Source organism: Lontra canadensis, unplaced genomic scaffold, assembly GCF_010015895.1.
Source record: "Lontra canadensis isolate GAN:19392208 unplaced genomic scaffold, GSC_riverotter_1.0 scaffold134, whole genome shotgun sequence".
In the NCBI taxonomy this organism is placed as follows: domain Eukaryota; kingdom Metazoa; phylum Chordata; class Mammalia; order Carnivora; family Mustelidae; genus Lontra; species Lontra canadensis.
The window spans coordinates 2,328,832-2,354,826 of NW_022631128.1; the positions used below are offsets into that span (position 1 = coordinate 2,328,832).

The window sequence follows — 25,995 nt, forward strand, 5'->3', positions numbered from 1 at the left end:
GTACCTCTGGCACCCATCCACCTGTCCATCCATAGCCCTGCCCATCACTTACCTAACTCTTCACCCTTCCTCACCCATCCATCCATTCCCCTGGCCATCCATCTGTCCACTTTCATCCCCGATCTATCCATCTACCCATTTATTCATCTGATCACCTATTTGTCCCTCTGCCCGTGTATTTCCCAACCTCCCCTGTCATTGATCCATGCAACCTTCCACTTACTTATCCACCGGTCCATCTAACCACTTACCTATCCTCTCATCAGCCCACTCTCACCCGCACCCACACCCATGCCCCCCTCACACCCACCCACATACATATCTGGTAGATATTTCTGGGTCACTCTGGTGGAGGAGCAGGCCCACGGTAACTGGGCAACAGTTGGGGGAGGGTGGGGAAGGAGAGTAGTACTGAAGCCACAGACTTCCCTCCCCATTCCAATGGTGTGACCTCCCCATCCCCGGCACATCCCTCCCGGTTGGAAAGAATGAGAGTAGACAGTCAGTGGGTGGGCCCGTCTGGCCAGATGGTATTTTGGCTGCAGCCTTTACATACACACACACACACACACACACACACACACACACACACACGTTGCTAGAACGCTAACAAGGACCGCGCCCCACCCAAACATCCCCGATCCCAAATGCAGAGTAGCCAGGCTTCCAGACATAAATTAAAAAATAAAATAAAATAAAAAAGAGTTGGTCTCTGGGGAGGGAGAGCTCATGCAGAGGTGAAGGCAAAGGCCTCTGGGAGCCAGGGCCAAGAAAGATGAGAAATCCCTGCCCCTCCCCTCAGGATCCCCACTCCCCGAGGGCTTTTGCCCTAAAACAGGGTCACTAACACCAACCATCAGGCCTCCAGCCCCTTTAATGTGCAGTCTCCCAACCTATTTGATTTTGGCCCCATTTTCCCACCAGAGCCCAAGGGCAAGTTGTCCTGGGAGGGGGGAGGGGAGGGAGCAGCTGCAGCCTGCAGGTCTTTAGCTGGCTTCTCCTGGTTCTAGGTCTGGGTCAGGCGACCCCACGCACTCCTTGCTGAGCCGCACAATCTCCTGGGAGAGAACTTCAATGTCCTAAGAAAGAAATGAGCCGTCAGGGGCCCGGGCAAAGAGCCGGGGAAGCTCCCTCAGCAAACCTGGGATGTCCTCCTTCCCACCTCATTAATCAAAGCCTATGTCTAGCCTGGCATGGGAAGGTATTTGGAGAGGCTCAGAACCCCAGCGGTGGGCTGGGCTTGGAAAAGATGTGTGTGTCAGGGGTGGTGGTGGTTGGGGGTAGGGAGCCTCCCCGGGGAGGGGGACCCAGGGATACGGATATGGGAGCAAATCACAGATCGCCCACTGGTGTGGTACAGCCGGAGGAAACCACCTTTCCCTTGCCACTGGCTTCTCTACTAAACGGTGAGCTCCTTTCTCAGAGGCAGGGGCTGGGTCTGCATCCTTTCTGACTCCCTCAGAAATGGGGGAAATATTTGGGGAGGGCAGGATGGGCAAGAAGATGTATGGGGTGATCCATGGTAGGCAAATGGGTGGGCTAAGGGACGGTTCAGAGGATGGATGGAGGACAACAGGTAGGCGTGCGGGTCACTAGGCAGGTGGGTAAAAGGTAAGACAAGGGGTGACTGATGAGTAAATGCGAGAGAGAGGGAGGTATGTCAGGAAATAGGAGGAAAGACACGGGGCAGGTGAGTAGATGGGCAAGAAGGGCGGGTTGAGGGGCGAGCTGGGTGAAGTGTGCAGGAAGAGATGAGCAGGTGGGTGCAAGGACAGAGGGGAGAGTAAAAGGCCCAAGGGAGAGTAGGTGAGCTGACCGACTAGAGGGTGGGGAGGTGAGGATGATCAGTGAATGGCGTGGGGGTGGGGTGGGGTGGGGTCTGGGCACCTGCAGATGACGGGGTGGGGGTGCGGGGTGGGGACAGGGGGATGGGACAGGGGGGCCAGCTGTGTGGCATGGGAGGCAGGCAGCTACGCGGACAGATGGGGAGGCCACACTCGCCTTGTGCAAGTGCATGTTCTTGGTGAGCTGCTCCTCCAGCATGTTCTGGAGCTTCTTGTTCATTTCCCGAAGGTTCTCGTCACCTGGCTTCACGAGGTCTCTCAGGACGCTGCCCAGCCCACTGCGGTCCGTGTGGCCTGCCGCCACAGACACATCTGCAAGGGCCCAGGCTGAGAACCCCCCCTCGGCAGAGCCAGAGGAGAGACGAAAGAGGGCAGAGAAGCAGGAAACAGAGAAGGGGGCAAAAAGTAGTGGGGAGAAGCTAAGTGAGGTAGGGGGCGGAGGCTCGGCTGTGTGAAACCTGGCCATCACTTCCTGGCTGTGCGGCCCTGAGAAATGGGGATAATAACCACCTTGGGGAGCTGGCAAGAGGCCCCTGACTGCATGTGTAGCACAGACACACAGTGCTCAGCCTGCGTCAGTCCATGTTCTGACTAAAAAGGGAAAAATGGGGCTAGGAGAAGGTGGGACAGAAAGGAGCAGAAGAAACAAAGATGGAGGGAAGGGGGGAAAAGAGGATAGAAAGTGAGAGAGGAAGAGCTAAGAATCCCTGAAGGGGTACATATGTAGATGAGAAACTTCCAGAACAGACACAGTCCAGACAGGCAGTAGGAGCAGTGAGAGAAGATGAAGGGAGATGAGAAAGAGATGGGGAGAGGAGAGAAGGGAGGGAGAGGGGACAGAAAACCACACTGGAGAAAGGAGAGTGAAGCGATGACAAAGACTCAGAAGGGAAGAGCAGTGGGTCCTGCTCTCCCCTCCAGCAGCTGTGATCTTGTCAGTACCTTTGCTGAGTTGTGAGAGGAGAGGAGACAGTGGGGAAGGAGGCGGCAGGTCAGAGACCGGATGGGGGTAAGGCTGGGGAGGAGGCACTGACCGATCCGGCTATCCATGACATAGGTCTCGATGATGGCACTCTTCCGACAAAGGTCCTCCGCCATGGAGGCACTGCTCACCTCCAGGTGCTTCACCTGCGGGCCAGCCCAGAATGTTCGCACATCATAAGGGGCCCAGCCACACATACCCCCCCGCCCACCCCAGCCTCCCCACCAAGGGTGTGCCAAGTGAGGACAGGGAGGCGGAAGGCACCTTCTCCTCCAGCATCCATTTCTCCTGCTGTGTCTCTGCCAGGCGCTGAAAGAGCTCAGCCACTTCCTCATCAGACAGCTCGGCTGGCCGCGGAGGCTGGGCCTGAGGGCTGCTGGATAAGGACTGCAGGGAAGAGGAGGGGAGAGGCCAGCCCAGGCTCAGCACTGTCGCCTGTCCCAGAGAGGATCATGGGCTGATGGGGGATTCGGGGGGGGGGGCAGTGGGAGTGGAGCACCCATGGGGACTCTGGATCTCCCTTGGTCGAAAGGGGGATAAAGGAACCACCACATCATCTCCTTATTGAGAGGATGAAGGGAGAGCCCGTAGCAAATGTGGGCTCATTTCCAGTTGACCGGAAAACTAGAGGGCAGAGGAATAAGCTCAATGATACCACTAGGAAGCCAGCAAGAGAACCCAAAAGGTGGGACACTTTCTGCGGGTCAACTGGCTGGTTTCTTCTACAGGTTGGTGTCATGAAAACAAACAAACAAACAAACAAACAAAAGAACCCAAATAACAACGGACCACACTAGACTCAAGAGACGTAAAGGACATAAAGCAACCAGATGCAACATGTGATCTGAAACTGAGCGCTGGTTTTCATAAAACCAGCAATCGCTATTTTGGGGCCAACCAGGGAAATCTGATTAAGGTCAAACTACTAGATGAGATGAACATTTACAAGATCAGGAAAATAAAAAGCAGCTGGACAAAAACAGGTTCTTTATAATCTCATTTAGGTTTAAGAAAGAGAGGGACGCCTGGGTGGCTCAGTCGGTTAAGCATCTGATTCTTGGTTTCAGCTCAGGACATGATCTCAGGGTCACGAGACTGAGCCCCGCATCGGGCTCAGAGCTCAGCATGGAGTCTCCTTGAGATTCTCTCTCTCTCCCTCTCCCTCTGCTCCTACCCCCATTTATTCGGTCTCTCTCAAAATAAATTTTTTTTTTAAAAGAGCAAGATCTAGAAGGGTGTGAACCGAGGGTTTATAGTGGTGATCTCTCGATGGTTAAGATGTAGTTGCTTTGCATTTAAAATAAAATTTTTGCTTCTGTGTGTTTTTAAAAATTTTCTACACAGCACACATACAACTTATGGAATAATAAATGATTTCCAAATAGAAGCAGCCAGCCAGGAAGCTGACACAACAGACGACAGTAACGAGTGATGATCATGAGTTGGGAAAAAGGACCTCCTACTTGGGTGAGGTACTTGCTAGGAGTGACATATTTTATGACACTGGGAAAGGTAGAATTAGCTCACAGTTGAGAGAACAGAGAGAATAAGAATAATTTGCCCATCCCACATTTGGCAATCTGAATTCGAGTTGGTGAGCTTACAGAAAAGTTGGTAAGAAAATGTGTGTGCTGGGCCCACAAAGGTAGATGGCTGCAGCGGAGGGCAAAAAGAGGGCCCCAGAATTGCGGTGGGAGAAGCTGGGCTGTCGGCTCTTCTTTGCCTCTTACCCTGGCTGGAACAGTTGAGCTTTCCTTCTCCCGCAAAATCTCCCGGTAGCTAAAGGAGGAGACGCTACTGCTGTCCCCAGTCTGGGTCCGGCTGGGCGAGTTCATCTCTGAGAGAACCAGCTCCTCGAGGCCTTGGGCAGAGAGGGAAGAGAAACCTGAGTCCCAATACCCCAGGGTCCCAGGGCAGCGACTGGCAGGAAGAGGCAGAAATAGATTTGACAGAGATGGAAAAGAGGCGAAGTAACACTCGGGCATGGGAAAGGTGGAGGCAGATAGTATGACAGGGAGAGGCAGAAATGGAAAGAGGAGCTGCCTCTCTGGGCAAACACACATGCCAGAAGAGAAAAAAAGGTGATGAGGCTAGGAGAGAGTGGGCAGTGTGGACACGTCCAGGCATAAAGGGACATCCGCACTTGGACTTGGCGTGTGCACAAAGGGGACCCACAGCTGGGGAGAGCACGGGGCAACGCCCAAACGCAGAGAGAAAACCCAACAGGCAGCGAGCCACAGCAGAGAGGCCAACAGAGATGGGGCATAAGGATACAAGTCAGCAGAGAAGAGGTGGGGGAAAGATGGAGACAGACATGTAACCATGACCCTAAATCTTCATTTCATCTAACGGACAAGGACAATGTATGGCACCACCATTGGAATCTGCTTGATTCATATATTAATCTGTAGCAAAACAGAAACTAAACCCCTCTACAAAGAGAGGTCATGGGTGCCTGAGTGGCTTAGTCAGTTACACATCTGTCTTTGGGTCAGGTCGTGATCCCAGGGTCCTGGGATCGAGCCCTGCACCGGCCTCCCTGCTAAGCTGACAGTCTGCTTCTTCCTCTACCCCTCCCCCTGCTCATGTTCTCTCTCTCAAATAAATAAATAAAATCTTAAAAAAAATAAAAAGAGGTTACTTCAGGAGACAGAATGCCTCAGGGACAGAGATTGGGTGAGAGATAGATCCATTTTTGCCATGTCACTTAAAGCAGGCCCACTGAGCTTCGGCCTCTGCTCCTGCAGCTGCTTCTACATATAAGGGATGGGGGCTGACATCCCTCCCCCCAAGGGTCTCCAGCAAGAGCCAGTGGCTGCAGGGGGGAAAGGGAGCAAGTTTTCTCTGAGCCTGTGATATGGGAGATGCACCAGAGCCCTAACCAGTGCATCCTATCTATTTATTTAAACATATTTATAGGCCATCTCCTTCTTAAAAAAAAAAAAAAGTCCAAAGCAACTCAAGGTTTCCGGTTGCATCTTCTGCCTGAAGTGGCAGAAAGAACATGGATTTAAGCCACATAGTGAGAAAGCCGCAGTGTTGCTGTCTGAATGCAAGTCTGTCTCCCTCGCTCAACCCTGGGCTCCCGGAGGACAGAGTTTTGGGGGGTTTCCTATCAAGGACCCTGGACATGAGCATGGGGGCTCAGTCCACATTTACAGAATGAGAGAATGGATACAGGAGATTTAGAGATACCAAGTGAGGTATGGGGATGTGTATGAGAGGGTTTTGGGGATCCAGACAGAGACAGAAGAGAGAGAGAGAGAGAGAGTTAAAGGGACAGAGAAGAAAAAAGCAGCAGGAGAAAAAGGAGAGAGAAAGAAAGCAGGGAGAGAAAGACAGAGACAGAGAGAAATTGCACAAAGTGGTACAGAGAGACCAAGAGGAGAGACAGAAAGAGGTAATGCAGAGAGCAAGAGAAACAGAGGAGAGACAGATAGACTGAATGACCAAGTTCAAGGTGGACAGCAAGCGCGGAAGAGCCCAGTGGAGCGAAGTGCAGCAAGTAGCCCTGGCCCTGGAGACCTCCCCTGCACCCTGCCCCCCAAGCACCCCGGCGCCCCCTGCCCTCCCGGTCCACACCAGAGCGGCTCTTGCTGTTGGTAAGGATGTCCTGCAGCCGCTCCTGCAGCTTATCGGCCCTTTTCCGCTCCAGGTGCAGCTGCCGCTTGAGGTCCTTGAGCTGTGGGGAAGAGAGAGGGGAAGAGGCAGGCTGAGGCCCAGTGGTCCCATGAGCAGGGGCCTGTGCCTGGCCATCTCCCCATCATACCGCAGCACTGCCCTTCTTCTCCAGGATCCGCTGCCCGTCCACTGTGTCCTTCACCTCCTGTGGGACGGAGAAAGCATGGCTGGTGACAGCCAGAAAGGCTGGGTGTGGTGCCTTTCCTCCCTGCCCCAGGTCTCTGTGCTGAGGCCCAGGGTGTGTCAGGGACAGTGAGGGGGGGGACCAGGGACCTGTTTCAGGTTGCTGATGGTCTTCAGGTGGCAGTCCCTCTCCTCTTGGGCCTGCTGGAGCTGATCCCGCACCCCCTGCAGCTCCTCCTCCTTGCTCTGCAAACCAGGGGGCAGCTCAGGCCTCTGCCTGGGCAGCCTCCATCCTCCCTCCAGGGCCCGCCCCCCCGAGAGAGAGGGACACTGGCGGGCCACGGGCACCTTCAGCTCGCCAGCGTGCTGCTCCCGGCACTGCTTGAGGGTTTCTTCTTGCTCCTGCTGCTGCTGCTGCAGGGATTCCTATGAGACAAGGGTCGGGTCCAGCCATGCCTCCCCCCACACCCCCGGGACGCTGGGGCCGGAGAGGGGCGTGATGGCAGGTGTCTGCAGGCAGGCAGGAGCCACTCCTTCGGGGACACCGCACGCCCTCAGGCGGGTCACACATGGGGCACGTCTAGGGCTATGCTGTCTGCGCCACGGACTGACACGCATGCCTCATTTGATTTGATTTCACAAAACACATGACACTTGCTGTGCACCAAGAATGTTGTAGGGGTTTCACGTCCATTGACTCGGTTTATATAATCTCCCCGTAACACCCACGTGGCTGGTATTATGATTGTTCCTTTTTTTTTTTTTTTTTTTTTTTTTTTTTTTTTTACTACTGATGAAGCACACAGGCCCCAGACCAGGTGAGCTGCCCATAAGGAGCAAGCGGCCCAGCCAGAATTTGAGCCCACACAAGCGGCCGCCTCCAGCCCCCGCGCTCCTCACTACTGCACGCCACTTCCCCTTGGGTATTATGAAGAGTTCTTCCCCACGACGGCAATAAAAGTCCTTGTTCACATAAAATCAGGATATTACAGTAATTTCCTAACAGAAGCAGGTTTGGAAGGAAGGGATGCCTTTTCAAATCTGCACATATGGCCTTCTGCCTCCCTGGTGGCCGTCCCCTGATCCCCTCTGGAAGGCTGCCATGGAGCCGGTGGGGCTGTGGGGTTAGCCAAGTCCAGAGCACTTCAGAAAGTTCCAGGGCCTGACCAATCCCGCTCCCCTGGTGTGGCATGGGTGTCCCCCACCCTGCACCACCCCACAAGCCCTCTGTGCCTCATCAGCCACCAACTCACCTCGGCCTCCTTCAAGCGTCGTTCAAACCAGCCCTTGGCTCCATCCATAGAATGTACCTGAGCTTGAAGTTCTTCCACAGTCTGCTGGAGATTCTCCAGTTCTCGAGTTCGGGCCTGGGAGAGGGTAGACTGTCAAGACAAGGTGGGCAGACGAGGGGGGCCCTGTGCCACCCCCGAACCCATCAGCGATGCTGTGCTCCCTGAGTTTTGAGACACAGAAGGACCTCGCCATCCACCCACCCACCTTCTCCTCACGGATCTGCCCGCGGAGCTCCTCCTCCTGCCGCTTCTTGTCTTCATGCAGCTCTCGGAGCTCCCGTTCGTAGCGCGCACGCACCCCCAGCACCTCCTTCTCATGCCTCAGTCGGACCGCGCCCAGCTCTTCCTTATGCTGGGACTTCTCCTGCAGCGTCTCCATCGCCAGCTCGTCCAGCATGGCCTTCCGCTTTTCGGCACTCTGGAGGCAGGGTGATGCCTGTCAGCCTCCTCCCTCCACGTTAGCTGGAGCCCCCCCACCCTCTCCCCAGACCCAGCAAAAGAGCCCAATTCAGCCTCCTCCCCATTCCCACAGACCAAGCTAAGTCACTCACCTATCCTCATGGCACTGGTCACTTTCTATCCCTTGTTGTTCCCAGGCGTTGGCCCGCACCACCTGCTCCCTCCCCACAGACCAGGGCCAAGCCTTTCCACCTTGCAGAGCTGCCCACCTTCCGAGCCTCCTGCAGCTCATGGGTCAATTGCTCCTTCTCCTGCCCAATTTCTTGAAGTTGCTCCAGGAGCCGACTATTGGCCCGCAGTGACTCCTAATGATGGGACCAAAGAGAGGAGTCTGACAAAGAGCCCCCAGCAGATGATCGTTGCCCAGGACACCTCTGGTGGACGGGTCTCCCTTAACCCCAGTAAAGTTGGTATTGTTCTCTCCATTTCTAGATGAGAAACATGGCAGACGCTGCTCATGGCATCTGTGTTTCGTGTGTTCTACCCCCTGCCCCGCCCTGGTCCCTGGCGATAGATTCCATAGTCGGACTGTCGAGCTGACTTTGCCCTGCCTCCCCACAGTGAAGCATGGCCTCACCGATTAATTTCCGTATGCGGAAGTGGTAAGCATGAGGTAGGTTATACTCATAAAGGAAAGGGGCATGCTGGGCCCTTTCGCTCTTCCCTCCTTCCTCCCACATGGAAAACAAACATGATGAAGTGGGGGCCTGGGCAAGTGTCTTAGCTACCAAGATAGAAGTCTTTCATTGAAGGTGGCGACGTAGAAGGAACCTGAGTCACTGGTCGTGGCGCAGCCATCGTTCCCTCCCTAGACAGCCCACCTGGACTCTTCCATGAGAGAGAACTAGCCTTCTATCTGATTTAAGCCACTATGATTCCAGTTGCTACCATGGGCTCAGAATGGCTATCCTGTCTAACTGAAGACGCTCAGTGTCAGCGAAGGAGAGCAACACAGTCTAGGACACAAGGTGCTAGTGAGTTAGGAGACCAGACCGGAACCCAGATCCTCCCGCCTCGTCTTCCCCCACCTGTGCCTCATGGAGGGCTCCCCCGAGCCCACACGAGGGAACTGGGAGAAGCCAGGTCAAGGTCAGAGATGTCACCTGCAGTTGGGAGTTGAGGTCATCCTTCTGTCCCATGAGGTCCTCGTACTCAGTCTGCCGCTGCTGCAAATCAGCTGCCAGACCGGCATTCTCATCCCGGAGTGTATTGAGTTCTTGGGTCTTTGCTGTTTGGATCTGGGATGAATGGGGGTGAGGGGAAGCAGAATGAAAAGGGCCCCCCCGGGGGCCAGCCACAGGGTTTGAGCCTCCTGGTTCCAGGGAGACAAGGAGGGAGGCAGGAAGAGAGCCAGGAGGAAAGAGAAAGAATTTCAAAGGGAAAAAGAGATCAACGGGGGAATAGATAAAGTAGTCTAGTCACACAGCAGAATAGTAAACAGAAATGAAAGAACAGACCAGTGCTACATATGGATGAGCCTCACAGGAAAGAAGCCAGGCACGAAAATGGGCATCTGATTCCACTACATGAAGTTAAAGAACAAGTAAAACTAATCTATGTCACTAGAGGTCGGTGGAGTGATTATTTCTGGGGAAGTATCGATTGGGAAGGAGTAAAAGGGGCCTTCTGGGGACTGCTGAAAACGCTCTACATCTTGATCTGGGTGGTAGTCACATGGAGACAGACAGACAGACTGCCAGACAGATAGGATTCATCAAATGTACACGTAAGGTTAGTACACTTCTTATACTTTACAGGAGAGAAACTAGAAAATGCAAGAGAAGCAGGGGTGAGTGGCCAGAGAGGAGGGGTGGAAGCCATCGGAAAGAGAAGCTGAGAGGGGTGCCTGGGTGGCTCAGTGGATTAAGCGTCTGACTCTTGATTTTGGCTCAGGTCATGATCTCAGGGTTGTGAGATAGAGCCCCACATCAGGCTCCGGGCTGGGCATGGAACCTGCTTAAGATTCTCTGTCTCTCTCTTTCCCTCTGCCCCCTGACCCACTCCCTGCTGCTCCTCCAGTTCTCACTCTCAATCTCTCTCCCTGAAAGGAAGGAAGGAAGGAAGGAAGGAAAGAAGGAAGGAAGGAAGGAAGGAGCAAAGGATTAAGCAGAAACAGAGGCAGGAGAATGGCATGAGATCCAGACGGCCCTGCCCTAACGTGGATCAGAAGCAGGAGGAGACAGGAAGCTGGAGAGGGTCCAGCAAGGGCTCCCAGGTATCCTGTACCTGCTCCAGGGCAGCCAGGCTGGTCCTCAAGGCGTTGTTCTCAGCCAAAAGTCCTTCCACTTGTTCCTGTGCATCTGCACTCTGGATGGACACCTGGCCCCACCCCCATCATACCAGGTGAGAGTGGGTCCAGAATGGTGTGGGGGGGGGGGGCAGGACCCACCCACGGCCAAGAAAGAAAACACCCACAGGCACACGTACCACGAACCAGGGGTAAACAGAACCTCTGGGGCCTTCCCTGCTTGTGTAAAACATGCTGTGGTGCCCCCCACCCCCGCCACCTCCCAGAAGCTGCCCCGTAGCACGTACCTGATCCTGTAGGGCTCGCAGAGCTGCTGCATGCTCCAGGCGCTCCCCCTGCCGCTGATCTCTCAGTTCCGCCAAGCTCTGTAGGGACCAGGTCAGGGGAGCCCGTTCCAGACCTCAGCCTCCCCTGATGTGCTTATAACCGCACAGACACCCCTCTCTGGCCACCTGACAGCATATCCCCAGCACGTGAGGGTCCCAGACTACCCAGCCATCAGACTTAGGCTCACCTGAATTCGTAGTAATTACCCCCAGGGGCCTCAGATCCCATATCCCAGGACTAAGAATCTTAGAAGAACACCTAGGCTTTGGGGGAGTTCAATCTCATCCCACCCCCTTCCATAAGAGGTCTCACTCTCACCCAGATTCTAGCTCAGATGCCCTAGGATTCTTGGACAAACTTAGCCCACAGGAACTACAGCTTCACCCAGATCACTCCTGACCCCAACACCCAGGGGTTTCAGACACACTCCAGCCCTGTGTCTCTAGCTTGCGAGAGTCTCAGGGTCTGCCCAAACTCATAGCTCCAAACCCTAGAGGTCTAAAACCCATACAGTCTCCTAGTTTCCACCTCCTGGTGAGGTCTGACTGACCACCCCTGCCCCCGACCAGCTACTTTTGTCCCTAGTTTCTAGGGATCTTCAGACCCAGGTAACTGAAGACCCAGCCTTACCCAGACTTCCGTCCCCAGCTCTTAGGGACCTTAGACCCACAAACCACGGTGTCCCTTAATCTGTGGGATCTCAGACTCACCTGCTCTAGGGGGAAGCCTGGAGGCTTAGAAGTCCTCTAGCCCCTAACCCTTGGGACCCTGAGACCCACCCAAAATTTTGTTTCAGTCTCTGGATGTCTTAGACTCATCAACTTTTTTTTATCCACAGCCTCCAGAGGTCTCAGGACCACTCAGCCCAAGTGATCCCACTTACCTGTTGTCTCAGCCCTCCAAACCAGCCCCCAGCCCCTGAGGGCCTCAAATACAGTCAGCCTCTAGGCCCACCTGTCCACCCTTGAAAGTCTTGTATCTATCCAGCTCCCACAGGTCTCAAAGGCCCCAACCTCCAGGGAGTTTCGGCTCATTCCAGCTCCTGGCCCCAGTCCCTGGTGACCACAGATTTCTCCAGACTCCTGCCTCCAATCCTGCAGAGTTTCTGATTCATCTGAACTTTGGCACCCCCCCCCCAGTCCTTAGCCCCCCTGAGATCTCTGATTCAGGCAGACTCATAGGCCAACTCCTAAGGCTCTCGGGGCTCCCTAGTTCCCATTTTCCTAGCTCCTGGGACCCATCTAGTACCTGTATTTCCAACACAGGAACTACTGGATTCCCCAACTAGTCTCCACAGACCTCAGGGATCCCTGGACCCCCAGCCCTGGCTTTTACCCCCGCAACCCCCGAATCCAGCCGCTCACCTGATTGGCAGCCTCGAGCTCCTGCTGCAGCTTCTGTGTGCGAGCCAATTGGGCTTTGAGATCTGCTTCCTTCCTTTGCTGTAACTCCTCAATCTTATTCCTGGAGGGTGATGGTGGGGGGCACTGACCTGACTGTTGACCATGGCCTGAGGACCCATCTCCCACCTCTGCCCCTGTGGCCTTCAGGCAATCCTGCTGGGGGCACTGTCCCCACTGTCTGCCCATACGCCCATCCCTGCTAGTTACCGGCTGTCGTTGAATAGTGTCTCCTTTTCTGTCTGCAGACGGCAGAAACTGGACCCAGAGAGACATACATGGGTCAGTTCCACATATTGGTCCCCCCGCACCCGCTGGTCCCCCCAAACCCGTCCCCTCACCTCAGGAAAAAAAAATTTACCTTTCTTGTTTCTTTTTCAGTTTCTCAGATAGCTGGTTGGGGGGGGACGGGGGTGCAGACAATTGATAACATATTAGTAAAGACAAAAATAAATTTAGTAGTTATAGACACTTCTCACTAGTCCTTTTCGGAAGCTGGAAGTTACTTATGTTATCTTGTGGAATCCTTGAAATAGTCCTGAGAAGTGAGGATTACCGGTTTTATAAATGGGGAAACGGAGTCTCGGTAGGGTTCAGTAATTGGGTTGCCCGGGTGGTCAGTAGCAACAACATGATCTCCACCCAGTTCCCTTAGGCTCCAAAGGCCAGCATTTACACCCCCAACATATGGACTGACAGCCATGTCATAGAATGGCTACAGCAGGAGGGCCTGGAAAGCAGGATCATGACTGCCAGCTTCATCACTTGATCTTCAGTATCCAAGTTAAGAGCCAGCAGTCTATAAATGCTTGAATGCATGGACGGATGAACAAGGAGAGCTGCGAGGACTCAGAAGGGAGGGATGGGGCTGGCCATCCATGAGACAGAGGAACCCCATTAGCCCTATTCTATACTGAAAGCAACTGTGAAACATAAATGTGCATCTCTCCATTTCAGATAAGGAAACTCAGGCTTTGTGGGGGCTGGGGGGTACTCTGGTCCTTCTTCCCAGCCAGGAGAAGCATGGCAGGTGGGGAGTTGTAGGGGGACAAAGTCCAGGGAAAGCTCAGCAGCCCCACCTTAGCAAGTTCCTCCTGCAGCCTGGATGTTTCTGCCTGCTTCGAGCTCTGCAGGGGAAGGATGAGGGAGGGAGTTAATATGAGCAAAGGGGGAGGTAAGACCTGTGCCTTCCCCTGCCCTCCTGCCTCCCTAATCTGCCCGCCCACGAGTTGGTGAGATCACAGATATCTCCGTGGGACTGCAGGCAGACCTAGGGCATCTGCCTGCGTCCTGACACCCCAGCCCCAACAAACACAGAATCACCTCCAAGCCTTGTAGTTGCTCCCAGAGCAATCTCTTTTCTTCCTTCTCCATTTCCCATTTCAACTCCACTTCTGCCAGTGGCATGGGGGCTGGGACAGTGGGGGTGGGGCCCCCCCGGGGGGTCCCCTTGGCCCTCACTGGCAGCTTGGGCTCTCCCAGCCTCTTTCCCATAGCGTTCCTGCAGGGCTGGGGGGTAGAACAGAAACAGATGATGGAGGAAGTGTTCTCTGAAGACCCCTGCCATGCCAAAAGCAGATGGAAGAGTTGGCCTTGGATCCCTCAGGCAGAAGAGACCCTGCCCCAAATGACCAAGTGCCTACAAAACAAAGGCTCAGGTCCATCCACACTCCTCACAAATCTTTTAAGCTCTCCCATCCACTGAAATCCCGTCCACAGTTTCCCCAAGCTCCACCCCCTAACCCCCAGGACCCACCCACAGCCCTCCAAGGTGATGACCACCACCCTCCACCCCTGCTGCTTATAGCTGAATCCTGTAACCAACTAATCCTCAACCAAATCTACAAAACCTCCCTCCTGATCACCAAATCAGCACCTACCACACCACAGGCCTCAGCTGTTCTCCAAACACCCCCACACTGGGACCCTCCCACACTCTACCAAGCCTCCTTTGAGCCTTGCTCCCAGACCCCACGGACAATCTGGGCTCAGAGTCTTCCGAAAGCTCCTTCACTCACTCTCTCCATATAGCAAAGAGCTCCTTTCTGGTGTCCGATCTGCTAATCTGTAATATTCGCTAGGTACCAGGCACTGAACTCAACCCAGAAAGATACCACCTCATCTTAGCTCTACTTCAGTCTCCCATGTGGTGGACATCCCCACAAGCACCCTGGAGACGAGGAAGTTTTGACTCAGAGGTGAAATGGCTTGTCCAAAGTTATACGCTGGTTCACAGCCAGGCCCAGCCTGATTCTGAAGTCTTCTCCCTTCCCAGCAGGAAAACACCCTACTCAATCCCAAGGTCCCCACATCCCCAAGGAGGGTCTGCTTGCACCTGCCACATTTTTCTGCAAGGCCGTGTTCTCCGCCTGCAGTCTCAGCAGCTCGCCATCCACAAGACCCCCAGCCTGGGCAGTGCCTGTCCTGGCAGCCCCATCCTTCAGTTGCTGGTTCTCCCGCTCCAGCTGCTCCATCTGGCTGCAGAGCTGAACAGGGGAGGAATGAGGGAGCAGACAAGCAGAGAATCAGAACAATATTGGCTGCAATATACCTAGCGCTTGGCAGATGCACTTTACAGTTGGCGTAATTCCCATAATGCCCCTGCATTAGGTAGGGTGCCGTCGTAACTCAGTATCCCCACTTCACAGATAAGGACATGGAGGCACAAATGTCAAATGACTTTGAATTCACCCATCTGTTAAGAGGCCAAGTCAGAGAGGGCAGAGGCCACTGAGGGCAATTTTCTGCTTGCCCAGTCACAACCTTGCAGTCATAATCCAAGACCTCTGGCAGGCTCCATCTGGAAGCTGCTGGTCCAGGTTGTCAGCATCACAAATAGCCCCACTGCCAGATCCCTTCTGTGAGGGTGGGTCTGTGTCTAGGAGCCTAGGCACAGACAGCTTTCCGGGCATTTCCAAGGCCAGCACTACCCACAGCTCCTCATCGTTAGCCCTCAGCCTTGGAGAAACATGCAAAGCGAATAAAACTAGGCCAGCCCCTTGCTCAACTCCTGGCTAAAAGAGTTCTCACAGGGGTCCAGACAAGATCCTTTGTCTCCAGGGCACCTGGGTGGCTCAGTCAGTCAAGCATCTGCCTTTGGCTCAGGTCATGATCTCAGGGTCCTGGGATAGAGCCTGAAATCGGACTCCCTGCTCAGAGGGAGCCTGCTTCTCCCTCTCCCCCTGCCTGCCGCTTCCCCTACTTGTGCTTTCCCTCTCTGTCAAATAAATAAATAAAATCTTAAAAAAAAAAACAAGATCCTTTGTCCCCATTTTCAGATGAGAATACTGAGGCTCACAGAGAATTTTTATTCTCTTGCCTGGGATATTTTCTACCCAGAACACTATTCCTTTCATCTAGTTCTTCACGTGACTGGCTCCTTTGCAACCTTCGGTGCTCTGTTCAAACGTCACCCTTTAAGTGGTATCCCCCAACACAAATTCCGAAACTCTCCAGCACAGCGCTCTGTTCATTTCTTTCTTACCTAGTACTAATTGTGATTAAATTGACCTAGTATGTTCGTTTTTTTTTTTCATGGTAAAGACTGCTTTATTGGTGGCAGTTAGTATAAGTCATTAAGTATTGATCCCCAAAGAAGAACTCATTTATCAGTTACTGGTCCATAGAGAGCTGAATGAAACTGATCCAACTGCCTACTGAGATGATAAACTGAAGTCAATCAATCCTGCTTCTTGGGAAATGAAGACATAGCTAGCTGATATATGGCATATGCTGTTCCACCAACTCTAAGCGTCATAGTAGCTCTAAACAGGAGGGCCTCAGCTACTCCACCCTTTAGATGCAGTGGAATTCCATTATCCTCCTGAAATAGCTTTTGTTTCTCTGGAACTTTATTTTCAATCTGCCTGCGTGAAGCAGTACTTATGGTCCTCTGGGCAGTCTGATGAAGAGCCAGCAGATTCCGCAGCATCTTGGCTCAGTTAATACCCACTCACCTCAACAACCAACCACCAAGAACAAAACTCCCCACCTGACCTAGGATGTTCTTAATTTCTTAAAACTGGGCAGATGTTTGGATTCTAAATTGTGATTGATGATTACACTTTATTTTGTAACATAAGGTCACAAGCACAGATCCTGAAACTAGCCTGCTTGGATGTGAACTTCTACTCTGCCATTTTTTAGCCATGTGACCTTGAGACAAATGGCTTTACCTCTCTGGGGCTTGGTTTTCCTCATTTGCTTAGTAGGGATCTTAATAATATCTCGTTGGCCCATTTTAAGAGAAAATGAGTGAGGGGTGCCTCGGTGGCTCAGTTGTTAAGTGTCTGCCTTCGGCTCAGGTCATGATCCCAGGATCCTGGGATGGAGCCCCACATCAGGCTCCCTGCTCAGCGGGGAGCCTGCTTCTCCCTCTCCCTCTGCTGCTCCCCTGCTTGTGTTCCCTCTCTTGCTGTGTCTCTGTCAAATAAATAAAATCTTTAAAAAAAAAGAATAAATGATTGAATAACATAAAGCACATCGAACAGGACTGGGCATGCAGTAAGCACTACCTAACTGTCTAAAACCTATACTAGTATTATTTTTAATTTTTATTTTATTTAAGATTTTATTTTTAAGTAATCTCTATCCCCAACACGGGGCTTGAATTCACAACCCTGAGATCAAGAGTCACACGCTCTTTCAACTGAGCCAGCCAAGCGCCACTATTAATATTTTTATAAACATTCTCTTTCTGGGGCGCCTGGGTGGCTCAGTGGGTTAAAGCCTCTGCCTTTGGCTCAGCAGGGAGCCTGCTTCCCCCCTTCTCTCTCTGCCTGCCTCTCTGCCTACTTGTGATCTCTGTCAAATAAATAAATAAAATCTTAAAAAAAAGAGAAAACATTCTCTTTCTCCCCATCCCACATCCAGAAGGTAGGCTACCCAAGAGTGGGGCCCAGGTTGTGCTGCTTCCAACTATCTCCAGAATGCAGAGCATGCTGGGGGTGCTCAATAACTATTTGTTGGAGGAAAAATGGAGCTGAAGTATCTTGGCAAGTAAGTGGTAGAGGCAGGCCTTGAACCCAGCTGTCTGTGAGCACTACCAGTTCCCGGGGGATGGAGAGGGGAGTGGGAAGGAGATTCTATACCTGGTCCAGGGCAGGTGCTGAGAAACACAAGTTGGATTGATGGAAGAATGCCTGCCCCTGCCTCACCCTAAAGGGATCACGATACCACTGAGGCTGGAGGCAGGAAGCAGTGAGAAGTGAGGAAATGAGGTCGGCTATTATTTGAGCACCAGGGGTTCTGAACAGTCAGGGTCAAGGACCCACTCGGAGCTGCTACTTAAAGGAGTGATGTGATAAGGTCTGCAAGTCAGGAGAACCTCTAGGGCATGGGCTGGTAGGAGAAACTAGAAGTGAAAAGACCAGCAAGAAGGCTATGGGAATAGGGCAGGTAAGTGGTAGTAAGGGCTGAGGCAGAGCAGGGCCACAGGATGGCTCTAAGACTTCTAAATAGTCAAAAAATATTTTAGCGGGAAAATCAATCAGTAATAATAATACGATATTATCACTAGCTAACACCTTGGGCACCTGGGTAGCTCAGTTGGTTAAGTGTCTGCTTTTGGCTTAGTCATGATCCTGGGGTCCTGGGATCAAGTCCTGCATTGGGCTCCCTGCTCTCCGGGGAGTCTGCTTCTCCCTCTGCCCCTCCCACTCATTCTACCTCTTTCTCTCTCAAATAAATAAATAAATTTTTTTAAAGTAGCTAACACCTACATAAACAATACTATGTACAAGGCTGTTATAAGTCATTTACTGACACAAGTCCATTCAATCCTCACAAAAATCCCTACAAGGCAGGTGCTGTCATGATCACTTCTGATTTAAACATCTGGGAACCAAGAAGCAAACAGGTCAAGTGACTTGCTCAAGGTTACAGTTAGCAAAAGGTAGAGCTAAGAGTTTAATCTAGGCCTTACAGCTCTTAACTATTAGTTGGCAAATCATCTCTCCTGACATTGTACCTGTTTAAAGGTTGTTTTCATATTTGTTTTTTTTAGGTCTTAAGAACTAGATTCTCACATGGAGTCCTGGAAATACCATTTTTGTTGCCATGAGAATTTGTTCCTTAAAACACACTAAAACCTTAGACACCTCTCCTTTTTTTTTTTTTTAAAGATTATTTATTTGTCAGAGAAAGAGAGCATAAGCAGGGGGAGTGGCAGGCAGGGGGAGGAGCAAGCTCCCTGCTGAGCTAGGAGGCAGATGTGGGACTCGATCCCAGGACCCTGGGATCATGACCTGAGCTGAAAGCAGATGCTTAACCAAGTAAGCTACCCAGGTGTCCCCCTTAGAGCCTTCCTGACCATGGACACAGAAGATAGATAAGGAAACAAAAGCTAATATCTCTAACTCTCTAGTAGGTTTAGGAACAGCCAGAACACTAAAATCTGTGAGGAGATAGAATTATCCAACCTGGGATGAATTATCTAGAAGAAGTAGAACTCCAGGATCAGATCAGATGAAGAGGAAGGAAGAGAAAAGGGAAGCAGCTAGAACATTTTTCTATTTCATGCTAAGCATAAGAACTTTAACTAAGACCCTCTAGTAACCTGGAACTCCCTAGCATCAGCTACCAAATATATACAAAGGGACTGGAAGCTTGAAGAAAAGGAGTGATTTGGTCTGGAACCAGCTGTCCTCAGGGCTTGCAGACTTCTAATCCCAGCACAGGGAGTGGCCCCATTTGTCAAATCACTGCCCCCCAGCTCAGATCCAGGATCTGTTTCAGCACCATGGACAGTGATCCAGGGCCAGCCTCTGTCCAACCACCTTCAGCAGCCCTCCAGCTTCAGTCCAGGAGGCCCCTACCCCTCAGATCCCGCTCAGCTGTCCCGGGCACCAGTACCTTGCTGAACTCCGCCATAAGCGTGCTGTTCTGCAAACGAAAGTCCTCCTCCTGGCTGTGCAGCTTTGCCTGCAGCATCTCATTTTCATTCAGTAGCCCTTCGACTTCCTGCAGTGGCAGATATGGGCCAGGTCTCCAACAAGGGTAGAAAAGGACAAGGAGGTACGGCAAAGAAACACAGAGGAAGAAAATGACGGGGGTGGGTGGGGGGGAAATAATAGGATAAAGAGAATGACGGGTGAAATCAGATACAGGGAAGGAGACAGACAGACATGGGAGGGGAGAGAGGGACAGGGGAGGGGAGAGAGGGACATGAGAGGAGAGAGTGGGAGGAAAAGAATGGTAGATAGAATAGGTGAGGGAACAGGTAGAGAGATGGGGAAAAGAAGACAGGGAAGGAGAGCGGGATGGAGAGGAAGAGAGAAAAAAAGAAAAGGCAGGAAGAAAGAGATAGGCACAGAGAGATCAGTGGGAGGGAGAACAGAAGCAAGAGAGGGGGTCAGGGAAAGAAATGAGGAAGCGACAAAGGAAAGGAGGGGGAGAAAGAAACAAGGAGTCAGAGAGAGAAAGGGAAAGAAGAAAAGAGAAATGATGGCACAGGTAAGGGAGAGAAAAATGGAAAGTTGGGGAGAGAAGCAACAGTCAGAGAGAACAGGAAGATGGGCAGAGAGAGACTCAGAGAGAAGGCCAGCCAGAGAGGGAGAAGGATGGAGAGGTCCAGAGTGAGACAAACACAGGAAAATAAAGACAGACATACAAACATAGGACAATGAGGCAGTCACAGATTCAAGTGCACACACAGAGAAAGAAAGGCCAGTACCAGGAGATCTCAGCATACAGAAATATCACCCCTCGGTTTCCCAGACACACTCACTCACCATGGGTCCCCTTACCTGAGCTTTCTTGCTCTTGCTCAGTGCCTAAAGGTAAGGGGGGTAGGAAGAGAGAGAAGGTGAATGGAGATGGACTCCCTCACTAGTTTATGGAGACATTGTGGCAAGCGTCAAGGGGGGATAATGACGACGGGTTGGGGGATGGGAGCATCTTCAATCACAGAACTTGCATGAAATTTGTAGTCCACGGGAATGATGGAGTGAGTGAGTGAAGGGCACCCCGCTCAAAAGCCTTCCTCTTAGCTCTTGAGACTGTTCATGAGTCTTAGTATTTAACCCTTCAAGGGCTGGGTTTCCAGGCTCAAAAATTGTGGCTGCATTGCTACGTGGGTCCAAACATATCTACGTGGATCCCTCCCATGCACCATGAAAATTGCTGCTCCCTTGTTGGGCAGCTGAGGGCACTGCCACGTTCTGCAATGAGCACCATACCAAAGAGAAGCCCAGCTTCCTGACTGCCAGATGTTCTGTATTATGTATGCTTTCGTCTAACAAATATTTATGGAGTGCATAACATTGAGCTACGCGTGGGGAAAGAGCAGTGAAGAAAAAGACTAAAGAGAATGCCTTGAGGGGCCATAACAGGTTATACACTATTTCATCTTCAGATGATCTGAGAGGTAGGTCTAGTCTCATGTTACCAACAGGACCAGGACACAAATGGAAAGTGGGAGCACAAGGCAGGAGTGTGAATGGAAGACAGAAGGCAGATTCAAGGCAGATTCACCTATGCATGTGACTATTTTGTTAGAAGTTAGTGAATGAGACTGAGTAATTGAAACTGTAAATTCATTAAGAGTAAATTAAGGGGCGCCTGGGTGGCTCAGTCGGTTAAGCGTCTGCCTTTGGCTCAGGGTCCTGGGATCGAGCCCCACATCAGGCTCCCTGCTCAGCAGGAAGCCTGTTTCTCCCTCTCCTATCCCTCTGCTTGTGTTCCTGCTCTCACTGTCTCAGTCAAATAAATATATAAATAAATAAAATCTTTACAAAAAAGAGCAAATTAATATTAATCAATAACTAAGCAGGATTAGACAAAATTAGCAAACTAAAGAGACTTCCATTAGAGTTTTTTGAATGACTGATGACAGCATGTAATGTTCGGCCTGGTTCCCTGTAGGTGCTCCCTGGATAGATGAATGAGTCAGATGGTTATGGGGAAGCAAGGGTGGGTGAGTGGGTGGAGGGAGGTACCTTCTGAGCTTTGTTGAACTCCTTATCCAGGTAGGCGACCTTCTGTCGAAGACTGGTGAGCTCTGGTGTGGGGAAAGCAGGGAGTCTCAGCCTCAGTCAGTGGCAGGAAGTTGAAAGGTCTTCCTGTCAGGCCTCTGTCCCTCAAAGCCACCCCCACCTAATGAGACCCTCTTAGCTCACCAACGCCATTCTTGCGTAATTCATCTGAAAGCTGGTAATTATTTGTCCGGAGTTCCAGGAGCTGAGCCTTGGGGGAAGCAGAGAAGGGAAACAACTAGGTTAGGAATGTGCCCCTAATTTCACCATGAGGGAACTAATCCCCTGAGCCCCACAGACCCTACTGCCCTCTCTATGCCTCTCTAGTCACTCCTTAAGACCTATGCACGCTACATCCTAAATGAGCCTCCAGCTCCTCAGCCCCTGTCCCACCTTCTCCAGCTCTACTTAGAAACAGAGCCAGCATCACTCTTCCATCCCTCTGCATTCAAGGCCATAGACAGAGCACTGATGCAGTCAAGTTCTTGCGCACACGTATCCCAGGGCTCCCCATGCCCACAGGATAAAGTTCTCCCCCCTAATCCTGGCTGACTTCATCAGACACTAAATACTGGTCTTTCTGTCATCGAGAGTATTGTCTATCCGCCTGGCCAGACTTGGAGGGCCCTGAGCATAGGGGGCGGGGGCCTGTACTCCTCCCTCTTTTCAAGGGAAGAGGGCCTGGTATTCTCCTGTCCAACTTACACTAAGTTGGAAGCTGCCTGGGTTCCTCACCCCCAAGGCTCTTTAGCATTAACCCCTTTAAAGAATTAAGGGAAAGTGAAGTATGGGCCACTCCAAACAGCATACCCCTTCCTAACAGCCCTGTAGGGCAGTGAGGCCAGTTCTTCCCAGACTTACTATCCCTTATCCCACCAGGATCTTTCCCTCCTCCCATGGCACCAGGCTTCACCCCCTGGTGGTCTGCTTAAGGTCAAAGGGCTTGACCCCTACAGAATCTTTCCTGCCCCTGTTACTCTACCAGATCCAATGATCTGTATTCCCCTGTCTTGATCCAGTTTGTACACCCTTGGCACCAACATAGAAGCTCCGTCAGAGCCAAATGGTTTTTCCCTCACTCATGGCCCAATTAAATCAATCTTCCTCACTCAAGGGTCCCCCACACCCCTCAAGAACTCCCCAGTCACAATCCAACGGGATGGCCCTACATCCTTCAGGGTCTCTCCTCCACAAAACCTTGGGTGGGCCAACTGGATTACTCTTACTCACTTAGAATCTCCCCTCACAAGTTACAGGTTGTAACTTCCCCTTTCACCCTCCCGGATCTCACCCTTTCACCCTAAGCATTCTTCACACAGGAACAACTGGTTTATCTCATTCAAGTATCAATGGATCACCTACCCTCAGAGTTCCCCTCTCCTCCCACAGGATCCTACTCAGGGCTTCCCCCCTTTCAGAGTCTCCCCAAACACAAAATCCAATGGTCTTCCCCAGTAAGGAACTCTCTCAGCAAGGGCCTATTCTCGCCTTGCATCCCAACTCAGAGTTGTCCACAAAAGAATTCGCGTGGTCAGGGTACCCAACTGGGGTACCTCTCCAAAATCCAATGATTTCCACTCTGTGTGGTCCAAGCTATCACTTTTTGGTCCTCTCTCCAACAGGAATTAATGGTATTATCCATTCGGGGTCCTCTTCACCCCAGGCTTAATGGGATCACCCCTAACCTAGATCCAAAAGTTGCGCCCCCTCTTAGGATCCACTACCAGCACCCACACAGGATCTCCACCTCCAGAACAATGACAACATGTGGGGTCTTTGCCCAATTCCCTGGCATAGTGGTATCTCCCACAAACATTTCCACCTTCCACCGGATAATGAATGGTATTGCCCTCTCAAGGGCTCCCCCCACCATGACGCAAATGGCCCAATGCCTGTTTCCTTCCTCTCCAGACAAAATGGTTTCGCCCTCTCAGGATCTCTTCTCAAAACCCAATGTTATCATCACCGACCCATGGTGTCCCCCGCACGGGCCAAAGGTCTCGTCCCCTCCAGGTGTGAGTGAGGTATCGCCCACTCTAGGACTCTCTCCTCCGCCCACAAAGCTAACAGACGCCAACCCCTCAGAACCCAACAGTATCTCCGAACCCAAGAGTCTCACCCCTCAGAGCCTCAGTTTCCCTTCCCCAGACCAACCCCCTAGACCCAAGGTCCACCATAACCAAACCCTTCTCAGAGCCGGTGGCACGACCTCTCTCTACCCCGCCCCCCGTCGCCTAGCGCGGTGGTCTTTTCGTGGCGAGCGGCACCTGCATCCGCTGAAACTCCTCCTCAGACAGAGCTTGCGCCATGTTCCTCCCCCCCACCCCCCCCTTACAGCCTTCTGCGCAGATGCAGTTCGTCCCTCCTGTCAGTATTATGATCGGATCAAACCACTGGCCAGGAATGGAGGGGGAGGAGTCTACCCGGGAAGTTCAGTATTTTGGAGACGGAGAGAAGAGAGTGAAACTGACAGATCAGGTGAACTGCAATTTAATGTTTTACTGCAAACTAGGTCGTCTGATCTGGCTTTTGAGGTCTCATAGACCACCCATTGTGATGCGACACTGTGGCATCCCTATGTCATCGGTGGACTCGTCGCTAGGGAAGGGTTTGCCGACAGAAAATAACCCTTCCGCCGTACTCCTTTAATGAGAATGGTTGGTTTATAACCCTAGAAATGAAAGCGGAAGCTTTGCGCGCTGGTATTGTTCCCGCCCTCCTCCGAGTGACCCCAGAGGGAAATCCCGCTTCTGGTGAAGCCCTTGGCTTTTTTTTTTTTCTTTTGGTAAGATTTGATGCTGATTTTCTTAACAAACGCCGTACATCCTGTTAGGTAAAGGGCCTAGCCAGAAATAAATGTAAAATACCCAAAAGGAAAGAACGGCAGTGAATCAAAAGAAAAAGCTTCGTATAAAAAAAAACAAAAACAAAAACAGGATGGCGAAACCCCAGGAACATCCAAATAAGTAGTAAAATGCATTATAAGCCTCTCTTGTGCTTTCTGGCTCCCTATACAAACCCTACTACCCAAGCAGTAGTTTTTATCTGGGAAAAAGAAACATTAGAAAGCATGTTTAGAGACATTATCAATACTAGCATACTCTCTATTTTATCTTTCTTTGGTGGGAGACGGTAACTTAATTTTTATATCATTTTAAATGTACCCCAAAGCAAGAATGGTACAAGGAAATTCCAGGTACCCTTACCCAGATTCGTCCATTGTTTACGTTTCACCACCTTTGCCTTATCGTTCTTTCTATGCAAAATTTCTGAACCATTGGCTTCAGTATTCAGTGATGATTTTCTAACACCAACATTCCTTTGGTATTTATTAGTTGCTATTCTACAGTAAGGAAGAGCTTTCTCTTCTCCCCCATTTATGTATATCTGTACAGACTTATTTTGTTCAATGAATTATAATCACTATCATTATTTCCTTTGGTGCTCAAACTGTCCCAGATTTGGCCAGCAGGAGCTCCTTCAAGTTGACTTCCCTGTCCCCTTGGCATGCCCCCATCGTTTTGTTTTTGTTTTTGTTTTGCACTTTCTTGTTGGCAATATAAGATGCTCCAGACTCACCTTATTTTTTTAAATTTAAATTCAATTAATTAACATGTTGTGTATTATTAGTTTCAGAGGTAGAGTTTAGTGATTCAACAGTTCATATCACACCAAGTGCCCTCCTTAATGTCCATCCCCCAGTTACCCCAGCCCCCGACCCACCTCCCCTCCTGCAACCCTCAGCTTGTTTCCTAGAGTTAAGAGTCTCTTATGGTTTGTCTACCTCTCTGATTTTGCCTTATTTTACTTTTCCCTCCCTTCCCCTGTGATCCTCTGGTTTGTTTCTTAAATTCCACGTATGGGTGAAATCAAATAATAATTGTCTTTCTTTGACTTATTTCACTTAACATAATACCCTCCAGTTCCATCCAGGTCATGGCAAATGGTAAGATTTCATTTTTTTTGATGGCTGAGTGCAGTCTGACCTTATTTTCAGTGCCGGTTGACAAAGTGTGTATTGCTATTGAGGTGTAATTGTTTCTAGGCCCTCCCAGTGTACAAAGCTAGGAAATACATGTATGCGTTCTCCATCTAGCCATACATATCTATTTACATATTTTGCTATAGGTATCTATATTTTGAAAACATAAATTCATTACTAATACCTTACATGTCAACCCACCAATGCAAGGTTCATTCTGGTTGTCTCACTTTCTATATTTGTATTTCTTCAGTGAAAAGAAACCTGGACTCTCATTATCCACAACAAATTTGCTTATTTGTGCAATCATATAATACCCATTAGGTAACCAGAATTGCTAAATCATAAGACTGCAGAAAACAAACCTACCAACTAGAGGTCAATATAGTTGTTTTACAGTCTCTCGTCTTTAGGCTCATGGCAGTGTAAAGTAAAATAATCTAATAGTCTAACAGTCTAATAGTCAAAATACGGGGTTTAACAAGCTTCACTATTTGATGCATTTCCTTTTGTCTTTAATCTGATTATAGTCAAAATACTGTGTTCAAGAACTACTTGGGTTGGTTCTCCTCCTCCTCGCCCCCTTCCATTAGGCTGTGTGATTCATTTGAAATACTGTCAGATTCCTTTGTTTCTATTAGAATTCCATTTTGCCCCTCCCCACCGTTGTGGAGGTAACCAGTCT

The 25,995-nt window shown here is 50.9% G+C and overlaps 2 protein-coding genes across 2 annotated transcripts; both read right to left on the minus strand.

The window, feature by feature from the left end:
• Positions 1–856: 856 nt before the first annotated feature.
• Positions 857–23,701, minus strand: GRIPAP1 (GRIP1 associated protein 1). Its single transcript, XM_032843078.1, is given in 27 exon segments — positions 857–1,079; positions 2,002–2,156; positions 2,879–2,972; positions 3,091–3,213; positions 4,557–4,687; positions 6,409–6,508; positions 6,596–6,652; positions 6,781–6,876; positions 6,979–7,056; positions 7,884–7,997; positions 8,128–8,340; positions 8,591–8,686; positions 9,485–9,619; positions 10,608–10,700; positions 10,917–10,994; positions 12,321–12,420; positions 12,567–12,614; positions 12,718–12,749; positions 13,436–13,483; positions 13,680–13,793; positions 13,795–13,865; positions 14,692–14,842; positions 19,209–19,316; positions 20,102–20,128; positions 21,293–21,354; positions 21,473–21,539; positions 23,596–23,701. Coding segments are annotated over 27 exon segments (2,526 nt in total). The 5' UTR covers positions 23,638–23,701; the 3' UTR covers positions 857–986.
• On the minus strand, positions 16,036–16,650 carry LOC116858326 (cytochrome c oxidase subunit 7A2, mitochondrial-like). The gene has a single exon (XM_032843079.1). The coding sequence runs from the start codon at positions 16,285–16,287 to the stop codon at positions 16,036–16,038; it is 252 nt and encodes an 83-aa protein (XP_032698970.1). The 5' UTR covers positions 16,288–16,650.
• Positions 23,702–25,995: the final 2,294 nt, after the last annotated feature.